This window comes from Protomyctophum parallelum (genome assembly GCF_964188405.1).
Source record: "Protomyctophum parallelum genome assembly, chromosome: 7".
Lineage (NCBI taxonomy): Eukaryota > Metazoa > Chordata > Actinopteri > Myctophiformes > Myctophidae > Protomyctophum > Protomyctophum parallelum.
The window spans coordinates 5,366,424-5,379,075 of NC_139705.1; the positions used below are offsets into that span (position 1 = coordinate 5,366,424).

Consider the following 12,652-nt stretch of genomic DNA (forward strand, 5'->3'; position numbering starts at 1 on the left):
ATTGATTGATTGATTTTAAATTAAGAATCATTGACAAATGTTATTTTATGTATATAAAAAAAAAGTTTATATTGACCATGGCAACAAATAAATCAATCTATTTATCTTTCTTTTTTTACATTTACTTTGTCAAAATGTTATGCACCGCAGAGTAGCCTACACAGAGCCAAAACAAAACAATACAGCTCTTTGGTCTGCAGCCAAATATTGGTCTCACCAGATGTGCAGAAACCTGTACCGTACCAGCAGGTATAAACCTGAGGTCTGAGCTAATTAGAAACACTGTAAATCCCGATTGAGAACAGATGGATATTACCACTTTCGTCACTGTACCCCAAGATAGGGCTGTGTGGTGTTATTTACAGCACGTGTGCTAATGCATGGCATCTGTCTCGGTTTATATTGTGTATAAGGCATAGTATAAAACTGGAGACTCGGGCATGGGGGGAAAGAGTTGATAAATACATCAATGCGTGTGTGTGGCTTTGTTGTGGACGATATCCATGTTAGATATCCGTATCACAATAACCCACGAGTGAGGCTTTGTCACAGAAAGGGCTGATGTTTATGGGCTTCTCGGTTCCCAGACAAGGTGACTCATCGTGCAAACGTGGCGCCTGGGATGCCTCTTTTAGCTATATAGACAAAGAGAGCACGCACACAAACAAAGCATCATGGAGACACACAAAGACCATGCTCATCAGTGTATCAGACATAGGCATGATATTAACTCATCCACCTTACACAGCATGTCTCAGTCCTTAACCCATTCTGAACGGGCACCCATTTTGGTGTTGGCATCATGTTATGCTTTATCTATTGAAAAATAGCAGATCTACAAGCTCATATCGCGCCACCGAGTGGCGCGATACGAGCTTGTAGTTCTGCTATTTTTGAAAAATCGAAGAACGACTGACATTTTTTAGAGTCTGATCTCAGGTCAGAATGGGTTCATCAGACCAGTGTGTGTCCGGCGGAAACCTTCGTATGAATCTGACCTCAGGTCAGAATGGGTTAAGTCTATATGAAGGGGGGGAAACTGCCACGTTCCCTCATGGGTGGCAGTATGGGGATGGGGTTTGGGGTGGCATGTGCAGGGATATGGGGTGGGCGCAAACACACACACACACACACACACACACACTTCTTTGCCATCGTTGTTATTTCATTATTCAAGCGGGTCACAGCAGGGGACGGAATCATGTCGCTGTCAGTGGGCCAATTATACCCAGAGATAAGATCACCTTGCTCCGTGGGGCCGAGTTGAATATGAATCCTTATTAGCTGCCTGTCAAAGCTGTCAGTATAAGGCCATGGTACAATAGCCGTGCCATTGATTCTACTTAACGTTGTGTCGTAGTGTCCACACCAAGCTGTGCCAGTCATGACTGTGTGTGTGTGTGTGTGTGTGTGTGTGTGTGTGTGTGTGTGTGTGTGTGTGTCTTTATACTTGTTCCCGCAAGTATAACACAACATAGAAATAGTCATTGTGAGGCAAAAGCAACGTAATGTTCAGATTGGAGGCTACAGTATATGTATACAGGACAGGTCTCTTTGAAACCGAAAGGTGCCGTTAGTATTTATAATAAAGAACCTTGAACCTTGACAGTAAAGATCCCGAGTGTTACTCTGGGAATGTAAAGAATTACACAGCTCCATTTCTACACTAAAGACTTGAACACATGGATTGTCTGAGAATAATGCATAGAGTGAGAGAGAACCGTGAGTGGTGGTGACTGATCTTGCTGTTCAGTGGACCAATTTCGTCATTCACTCTATAAAGTATCTCCACGGGGTCTCATTTTGTGTATTATGGATAGAACTTTCTGAGATAACTTTCTGCCTAGAACCTATAGCTGAAAATTGGTTCATTCTCAAAGCTTCATTCTGTGTATGCCTTGCTGCGTTACTGTAGAATCTCAAAGGGTGAGATGCAGATTGAAAAGTATTTGACTTCATTTAATTCATGATCATTTTAATTGCTCCACCGGGAGTACCACAGACGAAGTCCAAGTTTAATTCTGAGCCCTCCACGAAAAGGCCTCGTTGTCCTGACCCCTTATATCATTTATACATTATTATGGATAAATAGTGTGGACTGTTTTTCGTCTGTGGCATTAAAAAATTAATAAGGGTCAAAATAGGTCTTGTATGTCTTGTAAACATGGATAAACTACACAGGGCAAACAAACTGTATTCAGAATCATTGTCGAAACACTGTCCAACACAAAAGTCCCATTAACAGTGAATGTCACAAACACATTATTTTGTGAACTTGTAGACCTGCTATTTGTTAGCACATGACATTGTCGTATATGATGGAGTGTGAATTAAGCATCTCCAGATTGGACCAACCTGAGACTTAGAGGGCTATATACATATATTGGTGTCATTGCAGATTGCTATACTGTATGCTCAGAATGGCTCACTAATTATATACAGTGTACACACTATGAAACCTTTTTACAGTTGTAGAATCTCAGTTTCAGTCTTTCCTTCAGGTCTTCAGTTTTCGTTCCCCTCTGTCATATCATGTATACAGTATAGCAAAGGGATGATGTGGGACAGTAGTTAAATAGGGCACTTTTTAAGGCAATGTTATTGTTTTGTTTTTGCTTATTACTACTCGGGACCGATGCAACTGGATTCAGGTGTTGAATCATTCCCCTCTCTCCTCAAACTGTGATTTGCCCCCCCTTCACTTTGCCTTGACACATCCCTGATTTGTGGTCATTTGTACACGAACATCAACAAATGTTGACTAAGCAGTTTTACAAAAGCCTTGACTATATAGGTAGGAGCTTTCATGTCCAGACATGATGATCATGTGTCTATGTGTCATAGTAGTAATTTTCTGCTCATTGACATTATAATAGCTTGTTCTCATTCCCCAGAATATCATTCTATACCCTGATCTCAGCCATTTTAGAGAAATTCCTTTTCTTTAACTCTAGGTCCAAATGGCACACAAGAGCATCTTTGATTTGATTTGATTTGATTGATTGAATACTTCATTAACCCATTTTTGTGCGGGATCCCCTTTTGGTGTTTTATATAGCATTATGTTATGCTTTAGCTGTTGAAAAATAGCAAGATCTACAAGCTCATATAGGCCTCGTTGAGGCTCATGAGCTTGTAGGTCTGCTATTTTTGAAAAACGTCAAAATGTGGCCCAAATGTTTGAATATATTCTTTCAGAGTGAACGATTTTTAACTCAATTCTTTGCTTCTGACATATTTTCAGATGGGGGGGGGGGGGGGGGGGGGGTCGGCGGCCAAGGTCTAAATGCATGGGTTGACAAGATTATGAACAGCACGGGTCAAAGTACAGTCAAAGGTTTTTGCTAAAAGTACATACAAATCCCAAGGGGCTTTTTCCCCATTGTGGTCCTTTGTACTCAACTGGCTGCCTCGGAACACGAGGGCCATTCAAACAACACGTGACATTTTCAAAATGTTGTCTTTCAGTTCATTCTTATTTAGATCTTCATATATTTCTGCCCTTCTCTATGGTATCTTAACGCATTTAGGCCTGACTTCGAAATTTAAAGAAATGTCTTCTAAATCCTGGAAAAACTAAAAACCTATGTTTCTGTATCAGCGGTGCTCAATGTCCAGGACCCCAAAAATGATATGTATTTGGCCTCCAACCCCCCCCCGAAGGAAAGACTAAAAACCTGAAATAATATATATTCAAAGATTTAATTCCACCACATTTTCACGATCTTTCAAAAATAGCAGACCTTGCCGCGCTGAGCTTGTAGATCTGCTATTTTCCAATAGCTGAAGTATAACATGATGCTATGAACACCAAAGGGGTTCCCGCCCTAAATGGATTAACCCATTCTGAACGGGCACCCATTTTGGTGTTAGCATCATGTCGTGCTTTAGCTATTGAAAAATAGCAGATCTACAAGCTCATAGCGCGCCACCGAGTGGCGCGCTACGAGCTTGTAGGTCTGCTATTTTTGAAAAATCAAAGACACTTTTAGAATCTGATCTCAGGTCAGAATGGGTTAATAATGAAACTGTCAGGATGTAATAGACATTTTTAGAATCTGATCTCAGGTCAGAATGGGTTAATAATGTCAGCAGGCAAGTTGACATCTAACTCATCTGCCAAATGAAATCTCTGTTCGGTTGGACACTTTTTATTGGACAGTGCCAGATGGGGCAAAATAGAGTACCAAATTGAGAAAACGTAGCCTATACTGTACATAAAGCCCATTATGTATAATTGGTGTCATTGCAGATTGCTGGTTCACTACTTATATATGGCCATAATGATTCTCTACCTATTTGTATTATATTATACACAGTAAATGATTTCACATGGTGGTGTTTACCTGGAGAAACACATGTGCTGACCTCTCGCTTTGTGTGTGTGTGTGTGTGTGTGTGTGTGTGTGCGCGCGCGCGCGTGTTTTCACTGTTTGTTTTGGTAGACAGACAGGGCAGACATTTATGGTCTACTAAAACATAACAGTAAACAGTGCTGTGTTTCTGTATAGGTAAACACCCCACACAACTCCAGGTGGCCGATAACTGCTGGTATAGAGGGAAATTATGGGTCAAAACAATATCTATTGATTTACGTAAACAACGGGCAAAGTCACATACTATACTATACTATACTATATATGCCTTGAACAGTTTGACTTTCTCCTCCTCTACCTTTGATAGAGCGTTAAATGTGTTTGTTTGACCACCATTAAAAAGCCACCGCGCCCTCCTGTTTTGAGCAGACGGGTGTCGCCGGTTTTGGGTGGTGCAGCAGGTGGTATTGATTGAGCTCCACCCCGAGCCGGCATGGGGCTCACCTCTCCTTCACCTGCCTACCCTTGAAATCTCCCTGTACTCCCCACTGTTGCTGCTGAGCGCTAATAAGCCCTCTTGCCAACAGACCTCAGAATCAAGCTGTGTCCATTCATTGATTTACTTAATGATCCGCGCATCTTTGCAACACATACTGTAGTACATTTTCTAGTAACCTGGAGGTCGGTGGCCCCTCTACGCCTACGCTATACGCGGATCCAACTGATCATAATGTCAGGGGGCTTTGTCAGAGTATGTACTCGTTTGTACCTGTCTGTCTGTCTGTCTGTGTCCCTTTTGTGTTTGAGTGTTTTTTGTGTCTGTATATGTTTACCTATGTTCCCTTCAACCCATTTTGACCAGAGATCGGATTCTAAAAATGTCTTCTACATCCTGACACAGTTTTCTGAAGAAGCTGTGTTTCTATGTCAGTCGTTCTTCGATTTTTCAAAAATAGCAGACCTACAAGCTCGTAGCGCGCCACTCGGTGGCGCGCTATGAGCTTGTAGATCGCTATTTTTCAATAGCTAAAGCATAACACAATGCTAACACCAAAAGGGGTTCCCGTCCATAATAATATCGCAAATGTATATAGCGCTTTTCTGAATACTCAAAGACGCTTTACATGGGAGGGGGGGGGGGGGGCAAGAGGAAACAACAAATAAAAACTATCTTTTTGTACCATGTATCATGACGTCATGCACATGACGTTTACGGCTGTAAGCAAACATCAAAAGTCCATAGACATTAAAAGTCCATTAGCCTTGTTAGTTGTTCTTTGACCCGGGAGCCCATGCAGTGCAGGTTGCGGAGGACTGGGTGTTATATGGTCACAACTTCACAACCTCACATCCAAACAACTCGGTCCTCCCTTAAGACAAATTTTAATATACTAGACCGGTGCCCGGCTGTATAGAGCACCATGAGTATACCCGTTCCACCCCATCTGTCTGTGCCCCTTTCATGCGCATATACATGGAGATTTCGGCATCTGTCTCTCTGTGTCCCTTTATTCCTATATATATGGAGTTCTGTGTCAGGCATGCCCAAATATGGAGTGTTGTGGTGTCAGAACAGGCCAGCTCCATATATGGACGCTGGGCAGGAGGGGCGCCCTGTGCAGAGCCCGGGCAGAGGCCTTTTGTGCCGGTTCTGGACAACCGTGGGTCCGACCGACTCGGCACCGGGCACTGTGTGTGTGTTGAATTTGAAGAGACATGGTGCATTTATAGATAGATAGATAGATAGATAGATAGATAGATAGATAGATAGATAGATAGATAGATAGATAGATAGATAGATAGATAGATAGATAGATAGATAGATAGATAGATAGATAGATAGATAGATAGATAGATAGATAGATAGATAGATAGATGGGATACAGTCTTGACTTTTGTCCTTGGCAATGACGTTAACTTGAAACCCCAGCTTCCATATTCTGGGGGGGAACATTAGCCAAAGATAGCAGATCTACAAGCCCACAAAGACATTTGCTGTAGAGTGGAGAAAAGTGGTCCAAGTACAGACGCAACTTAGAGGATAGGGTTTATTATGTAGCTCTGTTCCATATAGCGTACTACTATATGGACCAGAGCTAGGGTTTACAGTATGTGGTTATTTTATTTCCCCAGGAATGTGTAGCCTATATTGTATCGTATGTCATGTACTGTAACATGTTTTTCTTTCACTTTATGTCCTGCAGGGAGAATTGTTGAGCCCCTGCCGCTGTGACGGTTCAGTGCGCTGCACGCACCAGCCCTGCCTCATCCGCTGGATCAGTGAGCGGGGCTCGTGGAGCTGCGAGCTCTGTTACTTCAAGTACCAGGTCCTGGCTATCAGCACCAAGAACCCACTGCAGGTATAACACCCATTCTGACCTGAGATCAGATTCATACGAGGTTTCCACTGGACACACACACACTGGTCTGATGAACCCATTCTGACCTGAGATCAGATTCTAAAAAATGTCAGTCGCTCTTCGATTTCTCAAAAATAGCAGACCTACAAGCTATGAGCTTGTAGATCTGCTATTTTTCAATAGCTAAGAGCGACTGAATGGGTTATATGCACTGCATAGCTCATCATACAATGTAGGCTCGCTATCTGAATGTATCTCTTATCGTGTTTTATTCTTTTAAGGTTAACAACAATACTTCACGTCCCCTCCCCCCGATTCCCTGGTCTTGCTCAATTTGAACCAATCAACCACTGCAGCCCACGGGGCTACAATACATGTGTCCAGATTAGGTCATTTCTGAGATGGCTCGTTGAAATGTCAAACCGCAGCGAAATGGCAAAGCAGGCCAAGTACAGCATGCTGCATTTTGATTGTCTGTTCAACGTCATTCACTACGACAAAACAAGTCCAACTTTGATTGAGAGACAAATCAAAGACAAAGTTGGAAAGACACTTAACCCCCCCCCCCCCTCTCCTCTATGGGGAAAAGAGTCTCTACTGATACAAATTGTACAAATTGTACACTCTGATGATTTTGAGAGAGATTTCTGTGTAATTCATATCAAATAAGTGACCCTTGAAATTAAAACAGTTGAGAATCACTGCCATGGGCTGTAAAACTCTTCTCTTATGGGGGTCACTGGCATATCTTTTCGGATGGGTGTCCATGCAGGCTAATATCCATTTGCTGGTTCCTGACGTTTGAGAACCCCCACCGCTATATACGGTTTTGATTGATTGATTGATTGATTGATTGATTGATTGATTTATTAACAGTTTGCAGAATTACAGTACATTTCAAGTACAACTCAATACAACGAAAAAGTGGTGGGTGGGGGATTCAGATTTTACGGGGGCCAGTTTCGAATTGCAGCCGTCCGTAGGTGCCCTTTAATTAAGGGCGGTTTTGAAGGAGTCAAGGGATTTGCATGTCTTAATTAATGACTGTTGGTATAGGGCGTTCCACATTTTGGTGGCATAGGAGCGGAATGAATTTAGTCCCTTGTTTGTGCCGAATCTGGGTTGCACATGGTTTGTTGAACTCCCTCTGGTGTTGTGGGTGTGGACTTCATTGACATTAAGGAAGTATTTAGACAGGTACATGGGTATCTTGGTGGTGTATCGAATCTTGTGGACCAGACCCATTGCAAGATGCTGTACTCTGTCGTCAACCCTAAGCCATTCCAGCCTGTCAAAGTGGGCAGGGGTGAGGTGGGTTCGGGGACTGAGGCCAAGTAGTAGCCTGGGAGGTCTGGAGCCTAGTTTTAAGTGCCTTTGAGGTAGCCTGGTTAATAAACCAGACCGAATCAGCCGTTGGCAAAAATAAATTGCCTGCCGGCGGATTACGGTCTGGAGAGGCTCAATTGTACGCCCATTTCCTACACCAGAGAAATGGGGCGGCCAATCGGGACACGGTATGCAATATGGGCGGGCTTTGGTACAGTGACTTTCAATGCTTGAGACCTTTGACTGACAGTAGCTCTGACCAATTGCGTCAAAGAGAAAATGTTTCAACCCGCCCCCCTGGAAATGAAATCCAAGCTGAGCCTCCCCAGACTAATATCCCGCGGTCCGTGCGATATTAGTCTGGTTTATTAACAAGGCTACCTTTGAGGTGCTGTGGTACCAGGAGGTGCATGCATAGTCGAAGAAACCTTGTACGAGGGCTCCTGTTAGGGTCTTCAAGGTGTTTTTGTTGACCAGTGAGGAGATCCTGTATAGGAATCTTGTTCTTTTGGTTGACTTTTTTGATTACGTTTGGTCAATTGGTGGCCATTTTATCACCGGAAAGATGTGCCTCCAGGACGGAACCGGTGCTGCTGTGCTCTCTGCATTCGGACATTGGATCTAGCACTGTGGTCGCTAGAACAAATCTTGGGCAGTCACAGAGGTGTGAGTACTTATTGCCATATTGTGCCGGCACATTTGTACGCTTTGCGTCACTGTCCTTCTGCCCTACTATTCTGAAGCAGCCGATGACTCATGTGCGTGCGTGCGTGCGTGCGTGCGTGCGTGCGTGCGTGCGTGCGTATACTGTACATATACATCACATCCAATGATGGCGTTGTTTGGTGCTCTCATTGGTCATCTGACCAGTTCCATTGGATTTCTTTGGATCAAATCGACAGGAAGTGGAGCACACACAGCCCAGGAAAAGTGTGGATAGCGTTCTCCTCTTTACTTGCCAGACGCCTGATATTGTTTTGTTGTAAAAAAAGGCAGCAGCGCCATCTCACAAACGCATCTCAAACTTGATGTGCTCCACCCAGAAATATATTAAAAGTTTAGCAACCGTTTCTATAATACTTTGAGGTAGTACTTTCTGCTTAGCCATTGCCCCCCCCCCCTCTCTCTCTTCTTTCCCCAGATTCTTATCCCAGTTATAGTTGATTATCTGTATCATCTATTCTACAGTTTTTTTTGTTTGTTTTTTACATTTCATTTTATTTGTGTATGTTTGAATACTGGACTGGTGTCTATTGTTTTGTAGCTGTCTGTGTTTGTTTGTATACTGAAAATCTCAATAAACATATTTCAATAATAATTCATTACATAATACACCACTTCTGCCTCTGCACACAATAACATCTTCTGTGTGACTTTATACTGCACAATAACGTTACTCTGAGAGTTGTGTGAAATGCAATTTCAAGCAATTTGCAACCATGGAACCAAAGTCCATTTGGGTATTCTGTACACTATAATGACTATAAGTGTGCAGTAACCTGGCCTCACCAGGCTTTCCACCACCTCGGAGGAAAGCCTGGTCTCTGTTTCAAAAGTCCATGTTGTAGTATTGTTTTGTAGTCGACAGGCAGGAACAAGAGGCGGCGGCAACTTCCTTTCCCCTCAAACATCTCAATAAAAGCTCTCGTAGCCTGTAGCTTTTATTGAGAGAAATCGGTTTGAGGGAAAAGGAAGTTGCCGTCTTGTTGTTCCTGCCTGTCGCCCCCGACAGGATCATATACCCTAAAGGAAATGGTGCCCAGGATAAGTGTGCAGTGATTGCTGATACATTGTTGTCTCTTCCTCCTCTCCAGTGGCAGGCCATCTCCCTGACGGTGATAGAGAAGGTACAGATTGCCGCCATCATTCTGGGTTCCCTGTTCCTCATTGCCAGTATCTCCTGGCTCATCTGGTCCTCCCTCAGCCCGTCTGCCAAATGGCAGCGCCAAGACCTGCTCTTCCAGATCTGCTACGGCATGTACGGCTTCATGGACATTGTCTGCATAGGTAAAGGGCACCTTCCTGCTTCATGCCTTAAATACCAAAACAGTCGCGAGACATGGCCAAAACACTTTTTGCCCAAAAGGTTGAGAACCCCTGCACTATAGAGTACAGAAAATGTAGATGTATTATGTAGATACTAGATATATTTGCAAACAAACGTTCAAAGATGTTTCATAAATTCTCTGTTATCTGAAAGCAGCTGTAGAGATCCCACAGTGAAACCTGCAGGACTGTTCTCCTGAAATGACGAATTGCTTGCGATGGAAAACACTGAGAACAGATGGCATCAGATTTCTGCACAGTGATTATTACCAACGGTCTCTTCTGATCAGTTGCGATATGTACAGGGCAGTATGTACTCGCTTCACATGGTCGCTTTGTACAACAATATGTACAGGGCAGTATGTACTCGCTTCACATGGTCGCTTTGTACAACAATATGTACAGGGCAGTATGTACTCGCTTCACATGGTCGCTTTGTACAACAATATGTACAGGGCAGTATGTACTCGCTTCACAGGCGCTTTGTATAACACGTGATGCAAATGATGGCTTTGAATTCATTCCCCCCTCACAGATTTCTTAACCCATTTTGGGGCGGGGAACCCCTTTAGGTGTTTTATCTGAGCATTATGTAATACTTTAGCTATTGAAAAATAGCAGATCTACAAGCTCATAGCGCGCCACTCGGTGGCGCGCTATGAGCTTGTAGATCTGCTATTTTTGAAAAATCGTGAAAATTGCGGCACAGATCTTTGAATATATATTCTTTCAGAGCGAACTTTTTTATTTTTTTATTTCTTTTTCTGACGTCAGGCCTAAATGGGTGAATCTGATTTTGGCTCAAGTATATATCAATTAATCTGTTCATCTTCATCTTTTTTTTCCCTTTCATTTCCAAGGTCTCATAATCCACGAGGGCTCGTCGGTGTACAGAATCTTCAAGCGGTGGCAAGCCGTCAATCAGCAGTGGAAAGTACTGAACTATGAGAAGTCGAAGGACCTGGGGGACCCGCTGAGTTCCAGCAAGTCGGCCGGGGGCCGCGGCGGCTCCCGCAGCAACGGCCCCCACGGCCTGGGAAGCAGCGGCGGCGGCGGCGGGCGACAGAGCAGGAGGCTAAGGACTATCCTGAACCACCACTGTGGATACACCATCTTGCACATCCTGAGCCAGCTGCGGCCCCACGACCCGCGGATCAGCGCCGCGGCCAACCGAGAGGTGGTGATGAGGGTCACCACCGTATGAGTCTCATGACTGCGGTATTGTGTGTGACATACATACACTGTATAGTACAGTGTGTCTTGATGTGTTGAGGGACTTCGGGGACCTAACATACTTTTTAAAACGTATGAGAAGACTCAGAGGTGGTGATGCGATCCAGAGAAGCCCCGGAGCATCAACAACAAGACAAGCAAAAACTCTTGAGGATTTCTCTCCTCTTGTTTCGTATAACAAAAGGAAGCCAGATGCTCCTTTTCAGTGACTATACAAGAACTGATGACAATAATGATGAAAATGGTGTAAAAGACTTTTAAAAACACGAAATGTGAGAAACATTATTAAAGGAAAAAAAGTAATGGGCTTTATAACTTAACGAGAAGTTTGTTCCAGTTCAATTTCAGGATGCACAAAGACATTTTGTTTTATTTGATTTGTTTTTATTTTTTATTTTTTTTTAACTATTCTTGGTTTGTTTTAATTGTCTTTTTAGGTTTCGTTTTTAGTTTTACTCATTTTGATTTTGTACGGATATATGATTCTGGCGGAAATCATGTAACTTCATTCAAGCATCCAGTCAGCTACTGTATGTATAATTCTCTTAGAATTTCTGAAAGCTATAATGCTGATAATGGACCGAAAACTGAAAATGACACACATACATAAAACATGATAAAAACACAGACATGACCGCAAGTCATTACGAGTTATTAAAAAAAGAAAAGGAAAGAAAATCAATGATGATTTCAGTGACACCGAATGTTCTGCAATAAAGATGCCGTATGTACATTTCACAGGGACTTTTGCATGGGTATATAATTTTTATCCTCCATCACATAACATAAGCACATAACACAATTTATGATACTTCGAATGGTGCTTGCCAAAATAAACACTCTGAAAACATCTGATTTCATTGCACCAACTCTTTGTCAACATGACAAATGACAGTGTGTTAAAGCTATTTCAGCTGAAACACAGACTGTTCCTGCTGTGTGTTTTGATTCAGATGTGATAACCAATAAACTACTGGATTAAAGATGGAAATCAGAGAGGATCCCTTCAGTCTCACTCTGTCTAGTTTAACTCGTAGCCAATGGTGACATGTTTACCTAATCCAGCAGGATATTCATAAGGAAAGTCTCATTGTAGGAGTGTCATTGTAGGAGTGAGAGAGAGTGAAGTGCCTGTTTTTCCTTTTTTTCACCCCCAATGGGTTCCCATATTCATGAATATGTAGACTTTATCATGCCATGAAAAACATTCTTTTATTTTCTCTTACATGGCAGGCATTTTCGTAGTTTTAGTGTAGCCTATACAGTTTAATAATTGAATAGGTAGTATTTATAGTGGTTACTTAGTTGGAGTTGTATGAACAAGAGTCAAGACCCCTCGGCATTTGTCGCCATCCAGGGGCTTCGTCCTGC

The 12,652-nt window shown here is 42.8% G+C and overlaps 1 protein-coding gene across 1 annotated transcript in view; it reads left to right on the plus strand.

Annotated features, from left to right (window-relative positions):
• marchf9 (membrane-associated ring finger (C3HC4) 9) overlaps window positions 1–11,252 on the plus strand; it is a gene marked incomplete at both ends in the record, with an annotated part of 12,121 nt that extends 869 nt beyond the window's left edge. Inside the window, 3 exons of the mRNA XM_083770078.1 lie at window positions 6,521–6,676; window positions 9,817–10,009; window positions 10,909–11,252. Coding sequence (XP_083626204.1) covers window positions 6,521–6,676; window positions 9,817–10,009; window positions 10,909–11,252 — 693 coding nt within the window. The remainder of the gene's footprint in view (window positions 1–6,520; window positions 6,677–9,816; window positions 10,010–10,908) is intronic.
• Window positions 11,253–12,652: the final 1,400 nt, after the last annotated feature.